This window comes from Rosa rugosa, chromosome 6 (genome assembly GCF_958449725.1).
Source record: "Rosa rugosa chromosome 6, drRosRugo1.1, whole genome shotgun sequence".
NCBI classification, from domain to species: domain Eukaryota; kingdom Viridiplantae; phylum Streptophyta; class Magnoliopsida; order Rosales; family Rosaceae; genus Rosa; species Rosa rugosa.
The window spans coordinates 3,375,161-3,388,857 of NC_084825.1; the positions used below are offsets into that span (position 1 = coordinate 3,375,161).

Below are 13,697 nucleotides of genomic sequence, written 5' to 3' on the forward strand. Positions count from 1 at the left end.
CCCGAATTTTGAATAATCAATTCAAATCCGAAACATGAATAATAACAATTACAATTAACGTCCTGAATTTTTTTCTCACAAACAACCACACTTCACACCTCTCAATATTACAATAAATCAAATCCTCAAGTTAATTATTACAACACACTCTCACCAAATCAAATTGTAAGGCTCAATGAGCTTAACTCACCTCACTATTACAAATGCTGTAAAACTATAACAAATACTCTAACCCGCACGATCACCGTCCTGATTCTCCTGACCTGTAGGATTACCCGCTACACAATTTGAATAGTGTACCGGGATTGCAACAACACAAACCCGGTAAGCTTTTGACAGCTCGTATGAGTAAATGAAAGGATTGCACGATTTAAAGTAACCAAATCAACTCAAGCATAAATTTAACTCAAGTATTTTCTTTGCATAATAATTGAAGTGTACAACGTCACTTCAAGCATCAATCAACTCACATCTCAACATGACTACTCAAAAACAAACAACTGTTTACTCAATATATACTCACAGGCTTATGATTTATTTATATAAATCATCCCATGCAGTATATTATACTTACAGGCTTATGATTAATTAGATTAATCACCCCATTCAGTATATCATACTTACAGGCTTATGATTAATTATATTAATCACCCCATTCAGTATGTCATGTCATACCCAAGGGCATATGATAACTCGTTTATCCCCCAAGCAGTATGATGGCAGACAGACTAGAGCTCTAACTGTATCGTAAAGTGTCACCTGGGCCAAGGTTCACCTTACGAATGACTGCTTTTCTCAATTCACTCGACTCCTCATTTAATTCATCTCAACGACTCAACTATCGCACTTTACTCAATTACCCATTATCATAGACAACACAACATCTAAGATAAATCACATATTCCAAAGGGTAATGCTCAAAATATAACTCAGTAAATTACACCATCCAATATATATTCCACGTAAATATATATATACGTAGTCACCCACACAAGAGTGACCACTAATACCAACTATAGTTCACATGCAATAAAATCTAGAAATTCATTTTTATAGTTTAAATACATTTTACTTACCTATGGACCGTAGTCGATCAAGTCCATATAATTAAAAACAAATATTTATTTTCATAAAACAATTTCCACAATTTCTCAATTAAATAAAATCACCGAATTTCGGTTCGTGAATGAACCATGTGCGATTTACTCACCTCGATATTCCCGCTGCGTCTTCAATTCAACACAATACACACCGAAATCGTTCACCCAAGGGAGACCGTCAATCACCTAATCACACGTGACCTTAACTTAGCCAATAGCTCAAAAAAACATACTCAAACGACAATCCAACGGTCGGATCAAAATTAAATGATGATCCAACGGTCGGATCCTCACGGATCGCCTTTAGGATCACCCCCCAAAAATCATCACGAAGATCCAACGGTCGGATCTTCCTGAATCGTCCTTACTAACATCTTCACAAATTTATACGAAAATCCGACGGACGGATTCTCACGAATCGCCTCCCTAATCACTGTTTTGCATTTATACGAAGATCCAACGGTCGGATCTTCGCCCATGACCACACAAAGCCACTGGGACAGTCATAAGATCATCATATCAAAACTACAAGTCCATCTGACGGTCCTAACTTCACAGATCACAAATCTAACGATCGAAATCGATCTAAACTTAAAAATTCATAACTTAATCATACGATATCCAAAAATTGCGTATAATATATCAAAATGATCGTATTGAAATATAGAATCTGAAAATGTACAGAAACCATATTTTTGATCCCCGGAGGTGGCCGGAAAGGGCCGCCGGAGTTAGTGGCAGAGCCGCCGCCGACCACCACCAATGGTGTCGGGGCCGGGCTGCTCTTCTTCCTCTCATCATGCTTAACAACTTTCATAACTACCATGTAAGCTGAAAATGACCGGAAGTGGTTGAAATTACCTAAAACAGTCGAGGTGGCCGGAATTTTTCCAGAAACCGGCGAGAATTTGCAGAAACCGGCGAAGCTCCGATCAACGTAAAAATGTCCTCCTTTCGCTTCGATTCCTTCAGGAGACTTGTTCAGAACTTAAAGACGAACTCACTGGTTCAAGAATCACTCAAAACGAAGCTCTACAGCTCGAGATATCTTGATCGAAAGCGTCGGTGGCCGGAAAATTTGCAGAATCCGGCGAGCTCCCGTTCGACGTAAAAACTTCCACTACTCGCTTCGATCCCTTCTGAAGAGTTGTTCAGAACTTCAAGGCGAGCTCACTGGTTCAAGAATCACTCAAAACGACGTCCTGTAGCTCAAGATATTTGGATCGATAGCTCCGGTTTCGTTCTTGATTGGGTTTGACTTGCAGCCACTGCTTCGGGCCACGCCGCCGTGTGAGGCTGCTTCTGGGAGCTTCAGGAAGTTGAGGCGAGCTCGAGGATGAAGTTTGGTGAGGATTGATGGCCTGTAGCTCGAGTTATCACAATTGGAAAGAAATCGGGGCTGGACGTACCCGGTCTCTTCGCCGCCGTTTCCGACTGTGCCGTGACCCAAAACCGCTGCAGGTAGCTTCGCAAGGTTGAGATGATGCCACTGGAGGTTGTCCGGCATTGAATGATGGCCTGTGGAGGAAAAGAGAGCTTGGAGAAATTTTTGCTTTGTTTCGGTATCTTTCGGACGAGAGAGAGTGAGAGAGAGAGGTCGATAGAGAAACGAAAAAAAGAAACAGAATGATGGCTCTCCGACAAGAGGAGGACCGTTACAGCTAAAGGGAGGGGTGAGAAAACTAAAGGAAGGGTGAAATGTTTGTCTTTGATTCTTTCACGAGATGGTATTATTCCTCTATCGAGGTTCGTATTATTCCTCCGACGAGTTTCGTACAATTCCTCTAACGAGGTTATTACAATCTACCCCCCTTAAAGGAATTTCGTCCCGAAATTCAAGCACAAGTTAATTGCTCTCGATTACGGTTAACCTAACCATCGAATCTCCATCTTTCCCAAAACTGTAGTAATCTACAAAGCCACAGCCCTTTGTATAAAAATACATTCCTATGGCCACTAAATCCTTTCATCACGATGTAAATTCACAAAACAACTGCTCAACATCATTCCACATCAATTACACAAAATCATTACATGGATCATCACATAGATCATCACATAGATCTTCACATAGATCATCTCATAGATCATCACATAATATTGCTTCTTTAAAACCAAATTTTTTTAAACACCTCCACAACGTCTTCTTATTCCTTATGGACTTGGGAGGGTCCACTAGCACACGTTCACTCAACAGTGATGATGGCTTGGGCTTGCTCATTCCTTGGGCTAAGCATTAGGGCTGGCCAATTGGGCTGAAGAAACCGAACCATCCACATTTCGAACCGGCCCGAACCAAATTGGGTTTAACATTTGGGCCTACCATTCGGGCCGAACAATTGGGCTTACTATTTGGGCCTACCAATCGGGTCGAACAATTGGGCTTACTATTTGGGCCTACCAATCGGGCCGAACAATTGGGCTTACTATTTGGGCCTACCAATCGGGCCGAACAATTGGGCTTACTATTTGGGCCTACCAATCGGGCCGAACAATTGGGCTTACTATTTGGGCCTACCAATCGGGCCGAACAATTGGGCTTACTATTTGGGCCTACCAATCGGCCCACCAACTTTCAGCTCGACTACGGTATGAAATTGTACATACCGTAGGTATACCGTATATATGTATGCATACCGTATAGACCGTATATACATATGTATACCGTACAAACCGTATATATGTATGCATACCGTACAAACCGTATATACGTATGTATACCGTACATACCGTATATGCGTCCGTATATCAAGCATATACGAAATCCAAAAATATTTGTAGGAGGTAAGGTTCGAACTCCCGACCTCGAACACGAAGGTTTTGCTTCCAACCACTGAAGCAAGAGCTGCCTTCATTAATATATGCTCACGTGTTATATTTATTATGTTATAAGCGACATAAATAAAATGACGGGGGAGGCAAGGTTCGAAACCTCAACCTGCTGTACGAAACCTTTGTCCCCAACCACTGGAGCACAAGCTGTGCTTAATATAACGTGTACAAATGTTATACTTATTATGTCATAAGCGAACATAATAAAAATAAACGAGAGGCAAGGGTCGAACCTCTGACCTCTTGTACAAGAGCTTTGCTCTTCAACCACTAGAGCACCAGCTGCTCTCGTTACTATCCATGCAACTCCTTTTATTTATTCTATCATAAGCGATAGAATAAAAACAAACTGTCGGTACACTCCACGTGCCACGACACGTCTCTTCCGTGATTTAAGGAAAGCAGATCACTTTCGGCGAAAGCTGTCTGCCACAGCGTCTCGAGATTCGCTCGGTCCCCTTACACGCTCTCCACGCGCCAACAGCTTTTCCGTGTTTTCGGGTGACTTTAATCCAACGCGTAGATTGAATCTCAGAGATCGCCCATCCAACGGTGGAGATCTGCTCACCTTGTTCTATAAATAGGTGCATTCTGGAGAAAAACTGTTCACACCAAAGAAAAGAAATTTTCCCCAGCCATTCTCTCTCAAACTCTTCAGCCTTCCTCTCGAAACTCAAATCCTTTCTTCATCAATTTCAATCCTTCTCCTCCCGATCTTCTCTTCCATCTGGTAGATTCAATCTCTTCTTTTCTCTGAACTTTCAGATCTCCAACACCCCTTCATCAACCTTAATCCTTCTAAGGTCAATCTCCCACAAACACTCAACAACTTCGTTCTTCAATTTACACTTCCTCTCAACTCATCACCATGGAACCACGAACTCTGCAACTAATGGAGCTACAAACCCAGCAACAAATCGAGGATGTAGGAAACAACCAAGCAGCCGGGAGTAGTGCCAACACGGATTTCTGGCGAAGCCGTACCAGGTGGATTCCTACTCCAGATCAAATAAGAATCCTCAAGGATCTTTACTACGACAAGGGAGTTAAGACCCCAACTACAGAGCATATTCACGAGATCTGTCTCCAGCTGCAACAGTATGGACAGGTTGAGGGCAAGAACATTTACTTTTGGTTCCAGAACGTCAGGGCTCGAGAGAAGCAGATGAAGAGGTGTAATCAGGCTGCTCAAGTGCCCATGGGAACTAGTTCTCCTGGTACTGGTGGATCCATTGATCTCAATTTTGGGTCCACTGGTTCTACTGGTGCTGGTGGATCCATCGACATCAATTTTGGGCCAGCTGGTGGATCCATTGACATCAATTTTGGGTCCACTGGTTCTACTGATGATGGTAGATCCATTAATCTCAACTTTGGTTCCACCGATTCTACTGGTAATGAAGGATTTCTTGATTTAAATTTTGTTTCATAATCTTCCTCACCCTTCAATACTAATACCAGTACAACTCTTTTGGCACAACAGGAGGACAATCTTCCATGGAACAACGAGGAGGAGTTCGCCAGGAGTTTGAAACTCTTCCTCTGTTCCCCGTGCATGGCGAGGACGTCTATGGTAACCCGAAGACTACTTCCGAGGAAGGTAGCGCATATGATTACTATTTCGGTGGCGCAGGCGGTTACAACCGTGGATCTCCAGTTTCTCTTGAGCTCAGCCTCAACCCATCCGGAGCTACTGATTAGGCTTAGTATAGCGTAGTTCCAATTTCCTTTTTGTAATATTAAATCAATAAGATGGTGTGCATGTTTTCTTTTCTTTTTGTTTAACCAACAACAACACCAAGGATCGAACCTTGGTCACCCAATACTATTTTCAAAACCATAAACAACTCTACTGCACACATCTTTCATAATGATGCAATAAAAACAATCACTCAAAAAGAATCCAACAATCAATTAAGTCGCATCGAGGTCTAGCTAGTATCCTCTGAGTCAAACCAAACACAAACAATTTCATCGATAGGATTAGGGATTTATAAAGCTAAACACATCCTGAGTTAGCTAGGAAAAACCCACGTCTTTAGAGTTACTCTTACAAATCTTATAAAATCTCAACCATTTCCTCTATTAATTGCTCCATTAAACTTACCACAATTCATACCCTATGAATTTACGATTTAGAAACCGAATCAAACTCCATATCGCATAGTAATTCACTTGAACCACTATGGATACCCAACAATGTCACTACAATCAATACCCAAAATTGCACTTAACCATTTCTCCTAAAATCCATCACCACAGAAACACACCCTCATCTAATAACATTTACAGAGAGTTGACTCTAAATCTCCCCATTATTTACCGACCAAGATCAAACTCCATTTCAAAACTTTAAGTGTCCTGCCTACTTAAACTTAAAACACAAACAACCTCAAATTCACTTCAGTCCAACTCCATACTACGATCCAAAACTTAAGAAAACTAGTTCACAAAATCAATTTCCTTCACTTAAATAAAACTATGTCCACAAGTCATAGTCAGGTCAACAGATCAAGGTGTCCAAACGGAGAATTTCCAATCCAGTTGTCTTTGTGAAACGCAAAATATCAATCAAAATGATGCTCGCAACATCAACCACGTATACAAAACATGTTCCTCGGATCTCGATTTAAATTTAGAAATACTAAAACTACCACTAGTCCCACTTCAAATAGCCCTTAAGATTTTAGGTACTCGGAGAGAACTCAAATATATAGTCGTTCGTCTCAATCACTCAAACACGAGATCAAACTCCGTTCTCGCACCTCAAACTCTGCTCAACAACTTACAAGCACATGGAAGAATTAACCACAATAATTTCTTCCCTAACCGCAACACTACTCACAACTCCACATGAGTCTAGAATCTATTCAAATGCATCTGTATGTCCAACTTAAGAAGGCAAAATTACTATCAATTAATACTCGTATCCACATCAGATACGAGCATAGGTCCACACCATGCCTTCAACCAAACACTTCTACATACAAAAGGAAACTCATTTCCATAAACAATCCTCACTGACTCATCAGAGTTAAATCCGGAGGTTTCCATTCCTCGAAGATCACAACTCGCGGAAACTAAACTTATTCTAATACGAACTTAGAAGGCAACTCTACCGTCCTACGGACATACACGCTGTCTAGACCCCATACTAAGACATACCCAATGATTATACCAATACCGAAGAGTATATGATGGGGATCCGCTGCAGACGGGCCATCACTCGGGAAGTATTGATTATCACCAAATATGTACCTTACGCTCTGATACCAAACTGTCACGCCCCGAATTTTGAATAATCAATTCAAATCCGAAACATGAATAATAACAATTACAATTAACGTCCTGAATTTTTTTCTCACAAACAACCACACTTCACACCTCTCAATATTACAATAAATCAAATCCTCAAGTTAATTATTACAACACACTCTCACCAAATCAAATTGTAAGGCTCAATGAGCTTAACTCACCTCACTATTACAAATGCTGTAAAACTATAACAAATACTCTAACCCGCACGATCACCGTCCTGATTCTCCTGACCTGTAGGATTACCCGCTACACAATTTGAATAGTGTACCGGGATTGCAACAACACAAACCCGGTAAGCTTTTGACAGCTCGTATGAGTAAATGAAAGGATTGCACGATTTAAAGTAACCAAATCAACTCAAGCATAAATTTAACTCAAGTATTTTCTTTGCATAATAATTGAAGTGTACAACGTCACTTCAAGCATCAATCAACTCACATCTCAACATGACTACTCAAAAACAAACAACTGTTTACTCAATATATACTCACAGGCTTATGATTTATTTATATAAATCATCCCATGCAGTATATTATACTTACAGGCTTATGATTAATTAGATTAATCACCCCATTCAGTATATCATACTTACAGGCTTATGATTAATTATATTAATCACCCCATTCAGTATGTCATGTCATACCCAAGGGCATATGATAACTCGTTTATCCCCCAAGCAGTATGATGGCAGACAGACTAGAGCTCTAACTGTATCGTAAAGTGTCACCTGGGCCAAGGTTCACCTTACGAATGACTGCTTTTCTCAATTCACTCGACTCCTCATTTAATTCATCTCAACGACTCAACTATCGCACTTTACTCAATTACCCATTATCATAGACAACACAACATCTAAGATAAATCACATATTCCAAAGGGTAATGCTCAAAATATAACTCAGTAAATTACACCATCCAATATATATTCCACGTAAATATATATATACGTAGTCACCCACACAAGAGTGACCACTAATACCAACTATAGTTCACATGCAATAAAATCTAGAAATTCATTTTTATAGTTTAAATACATTTTACTTACCTATGGACCGTAGTCGATCAAGTCCATATAATTAAAAACAAATATTTATTTTCATAAAACAATTTCCACAATTTCTCAATTAAATAAAATCACCGAATTTCGGTTCGTGAATGAACCATGTGCGATTTACTCACCTCGATATTCCCGCTGCGTCTTCAATTCAACACAATACACACCGAAATCGTTCACCCAAGGGAGACCGTCAATCACCTAATCACACATGACCTTAACTTAGCCAATAGCTCAAAAAAACATACTCAAACGACAATCCAACGGTCGGATCAAAATTAAATGATGATCCAACGGTCGGATCCTCACGGATCGCCTTTAGGATCACCCCCCAAAAATCATCACGAAGATCCAACGGTCGGATCTTCCTGAATCGTCCTTACTAACATCTTCACAAATTTATACGAAAATCCGACGGACGGATTCTCACGAATCGCCTCCCTAATCACTGTTTTGCATTTATACGAAGATCCAACGGTCGGATCTTCGCCCATGACCACACAAAGCCACTGGGACAGTCATAAGATCATCATATCAAAACTACAAGTCCATCTGACGGTCCTAACTTCACAGATCACAAATCTAACGATCGAAATCGATCTAAACTTAAAAATTCATAACTTAATCATACGATATCCAAAAATTGCGTATAATATATCAAAATGATCGTATTGAAATATAGAATCTGAAAATGTACAGAAACCATATTTTTGATCCCCGGAGGTGGCCGGAAAGGGCCGCCGGAGTTAGTGGCAGAGCCGCCGCCGACCACCACCAATGGTGTCGGGGCCGGGCTGCTCTTCTTCCTCTCATCATGCTTAACAACTTTCATAACTACCATGTAAGCTGAAAATGACCGGAAGTGGTTGAAATTACCTAAAACAGTCGAGGTGGCCGGAATTTTTCCAGAAACCGGCGAGAATTTGCAGAAACCGGCGAAGCTCCGATCAACGTAAAAATGTCCTCCTTTCGCTTCGATTCCTTCAGGAGACTTGTTCAGAACTTAAAGACGAACTCACTGGTTCAAGAATCACTCAAAACGAAGCTCTACAGCTCGAGATATCTTGATCGAAAGCGTCGGTGGCCGGAAAATTTGCAGAATCCGGCGAGCTCCCGTTCGACGTAAAAACTTCCACTACTCGCTTCGATCCCTTCTGAAGAGTTGTTCAGAACTTCAAGGCGAGCTCACTGGTTCAAGAATCACTCAAAACGACGTCCTGTAGCTCAAGATATTTGGATCGATAGCTCCGGTTTCGTTCTTGATTGGGTTTGACTTGCAGCCACTGCTTCGGGCCACGCCGCCGTGTGAGGCTGCTTCTGGGAGCTTCAGGAAGTTGAGGCGAGCTCGAGGATGAAGTTTGGTGAGGATTGATGGCCTGTAGCTCGAGTTATCACAATTGGAAAGAAATCGAGGCTGGACGTACCCGGTCTCTTCGCCGCCGTTTCCGACTGTGCCGTGACCCAAAACCGCTGCAGGTAGCTTCGCAAGGTTGAGATGATGCCACTGGAGGTTGTCCGGCATTGAATGATGGCCTGTGGAGGAAAAGAGAGCTTGGAGAAATTTTTGCTTTGTTTCGGTATCTTTCGGACGAGAGAGAGTGAGAGAGAGAGGTCGATAGAGAAACGAAAAAAAGAAACAGAATGATGGCTCTCCGACAAGAGGAGGACCGTTACAGCTAAAGGGAGGGGTGAGAAAACTAAAGGAAGGGTGAAATGTTTGTCTTTGATTCTTTCACGAGATGGTATTATTCCTCTATCGAGGTTCGTATTATTCCTCCGACGAGTTTCGTACAATTCCTCTAACGAGGTTATTACAGTAATGATCTCAAGGCAGGAAACAAAGTCTTTCTCCCGTCACTTGTTGTTGCACTTGAAATCTGATCGTAACCATAAAACTCAGAACCCAAGCACCTTAAGTTCTGCATGTCCCCCATCTTAACATGTATAAGATTGGGCAGATGGCCTAGTATTGGAAATCCTTCGCATTTGTTGCACCCTGCTAATTCAATTTCTTTCAAGTTGCAGGCAAGCAATAACCATGATGGAAACTTAACACCCATAAACCCCTGAATCTTCAAAATTTCCAAATTACAATGTGGTCGCAGACCTTCAAGTACATCATCCTCATTGTCAACATTGTTGCTTGGTCTATTGCTAAGCTTCCAGTCGAGAGTTAACTTGCGTATATGTTTCTTATCCACTAACTTTGCATTCACTGCTTCTTCTCCATCTCTTACATGCTCCAGATTACAGATAGATAAGGTGCCTCTCAAATGGCTTAACCCACCCAGTTCCTCAATTCTAGGTCCAGTCTCCTTACCCACCTTCAGACAAGGTAATGTTCTGAGATTAGTCAATCCTCCCAATACCCCAACCGGAACATTCGCATATTTACCAAAATAAACATGTCTCAAGTTGATCATATCAGCAATCATCTTTGGGAACTCTTCAACATGATAAGGCATTTTAAACGTCTCAAGGTAATAAAGCTGACCAATAGATTTTGGAAATGCTTTCACATTTGTTTTCATAACATTCAGATACCTCAAGTGTGTCAACTTTCCAATTGAACTCGGCAACTTGTCAATGTCTGCCTTGTATAAATTTAACACACGCAAAGATCTAAAGTTAGGCAAGGTGTTCCCAAGTGCTTCTCCCTTTGAAAATAGTGAGCGGCTGCTTGTCATGTTTGACACTTGTCCTGCAAGGTCATGCACAAGATCGTGCATCTTGCATGTTGTATTACCCTTATAATCAGTTCTAACGTCTTCAAAAAGGGATTTTTCTGATAAAATGTTGAAATATTCGTTCCCTCTATCCTCCATCTCCATATTACTTTTGGTGGGGTGAAGCCATCCTTGAGCCATCCAAAGTTGGACTAAGTCATCCTTTTTCATTACAGAGTCTTTGACGAACATTGAACAGTATGCAAAACACTGTTTCAATGATGAAAATTTCAATTCATCAAAACTCAACTTTAAAATCGACATGATTCTGTCTTCTTCTTCCGGTAAATCCCATATTTTACTTTCCATAATTGTACTCCATTCATTGCTCGTTTTAGAGAGCATGATGTTTCCTAATACCTACAATTAAATTGGGAATGGAATTAGATTTCAACACAACAATACTATAGTCATCTTCAATTGAATATTAACTGCTTGGGGTTGTCTATAGTACTTGAATGTTTATCATACACTCATTTTACATCTAATTGAACTAAAAAACAATTTAGTTGAACCAAATTTACAACATTGACAACAAAGTTATCACATTAATTTGTTTTACACATTTACATATAATTGAACTAAGTTACCACATCAACAATTTGTTCATAAACTTGAAAAAATATCGTAGGTGGAGTAGTTACCTCTACTAGAACTAAAATTACCCAACCCAAAAAATAACTCTATTTACCACAATGACAACAAAATTATTGTCAGATATGTAAATGAGTGTATCACATGCATGCAAGTACCGTAAAATTCCCTTAACTGCTCACTATTATTTGTTTAATTTTCCCTACATCAACAATATTTGGAATAGAAATTCTTGTTATCAAATCAAAGTAAAAAGAAAGCATGGTCAAACTTCAAATGTATAATATAACATACCTTTGCCACTAACGGTACGCCTCCACACTTTTTGGCAATCTCCCTTCCAATTGTCTCTTGATCTTCAAGTATAGGAACACTTTCGACTGGAACTGCTTTATTCTTTAATATAAGCCAACACTCATCATCTGATAGTTTTCTCAAATCACACCTAGGAAGGGTCTCCACCGTTTTTGCAACTTTGTCACTACGAGTAGTGACAATAATGCTGCTTCCTTGGGCATTGGTAATTCCTAGCAAACAATCCTTCAAACGTTTCCATTTTTCGGCATCTTCATTCCATACATCATCAAGTATAAGAAGGTATCTCTTTCCTTTCAGCTCTTCTCGGAGAATATTACATATTGCATCTAAAGCTTTCACTGCAGCATTTTCTGGTTTAAGATATTCCAAGATCCCTCTCAAAATTGAATTGACTTCAAAAGGGGTAGATACACATATCCACATCTTTTTCTCAAAGTGCCTACTTATCTCTGATTCATGATATATTGATTTAGCCAAAGTTGTCTTTCCAAGCCCTCCCATACCCACAATGGCCAGAACCGAGAGATCACTTTGCAGATTGAGGTTTGATTTGGTCAGGGCTTGAACTATATCTGCCACAACATCGTCCCTTCCAATGATATTGTTTTCATCTTGCATAGAGTAGGTTTCCCTGTCAATGCTTATACCATGGGAAGTTGTTGCATCTAAGGATAGTCTAGCAACTAAGCCAATAGTACTTGCCTTTTTATTCAACTCATCCAAAGATGTGTTGATTTTCTTAATTTTATGTGCCATTTTAACACGAAAAAAGATGGGATTGGAGATGGAAAAAAAGTTCTGCACCTTTTTCTTCATCTGATTTCGCAGTTGCACCTTACGCCGGAGAAGCTCATATCCATAATCATCCAGCACATCATCAGCACGCTGAGCTATGACTTCAAGCTTCTTTAACCAGTGCTTCACAGCCTCTCCCTGATCTTGTCGTGGATGTTCGGCATCTTGTAGCACAGCCTCAAGCATAAGCACCGACTCACGCAGCTTTGTTATTTCTCCATTGAATCCCCATACTAGATCGAACTCTTGAGCGGCAAGTAAAGCCACTTTCTTCAGCAATTCTTGAGCACCAAAAGTGAGAAATTCAGCCATCGATCTCTACTCAAGAGAATCAAAAAGTTGAGAAAATACTAGTTGAAGAAACTAGGAGAGGGATGGATCTAGCTATCTCTCTTTTATGAATTTATCAGGTCGTTGGACGATCGTTTATGTAATATATTGCGAATAGACTTGTCAGCAACTAATCAACTACTGCTCACGGCAGCTATTTTATTTTTCTTTGTTTGTCGTTGATTAAAAGATGCTTTTGAATCAGAAGCAAAGGCATCTCTCACAGTGGTTGTGGGTGGACCTGTGGATACATAGATGCTCCGGCAGTTATATGTATTTTAGGGGAAATATCACCAATGGTCACTGAGTTATGACTTATTCGACACTTAACTCACTGTATTTTTAATAATATCACTTAACTCACTGAGTTTTACATCCGTCTTTCACTTAACTCACTGCCGTTAATTCTACCGTTAGAAGCCGTTAAAATTGAGGGTATATTTGTCAAAACACTTAAAAATCATTTTTAACTTAAAAAAAAACTACATTTATTAGACTTTTTTTCAATTTTTTTAAATTTCTGAAATTTCTAATAAAAAATGATTTTTTTAACTTAAATATAATTTGAAAAAAATTGTCTTTTTTTTAAAAAAAAAAAGTTAGAAATGCATTTTTTTAGTGTTTAGATAAA

General features: G+C 40.0%; 1 protein-coding gene and 1 long non-coding RNA gene across 2 annotated transcripts; both read right to left on the reverse strand.

Annotated features, from left to right (window-relative positions):
- Positions 1-36: 36 nt before the first annotated feature.
- On the reverse strand, positions 37-2,934 carry LOC133718062 (uncharacterized). Its single transcript, XR_009850083.1, has 3 exons — positions 1,962-2,934; positions 1,211-1,286; positions 37-278 (listed from the first exon to the last, which is right to left on the reverse strand). It is a non-coding gene; the product is annotated as an uncharacterized LOC133718062 (long non-coding RNA).
- A 7,180-nt stretch (positions 2,935-10,114) lies between these two features.
- On the reverse strand, positions 10,115-13,170 carry LOC133716075 (putative disease resistance protein RGA3). The gene is made up of 2 exons (XM_062142821.1): positions 11,918-13,170; positions 10,115-11,389 (listed from the first exon to the last, which is right to left on the reverse strand). Exons 1-2 carry the CDS (start codon positions 13,046-13,048, stop codon positions 10,115-10,117), a joined length of 2,406 nt encoding a protein of 801 aa, XP_061998805.1. The 5' UTR covers positions 13,049-13,170.
- Between the last annotated feature and the right edge of the window lie 527 nt (positions 13,171-13,697).

Excerpts from the sequence above, each read along its gene's own strand:
- LOC133716075 (XM_062142821.1), bottom strand. The coding sequence starts at position 13,048 with ATGGCTGAATTTCTCACTTTTGGTGCTCAAGAATTGCTGAAGAAAGTG. Across the intron at positions 11,390-11,917 it reads GCGTACCGTTAGTGGCAAAG|GTATTAGGAAACATCATGCT; the intron begins GTATGTTATATT and ends ATTTAATTGTAG.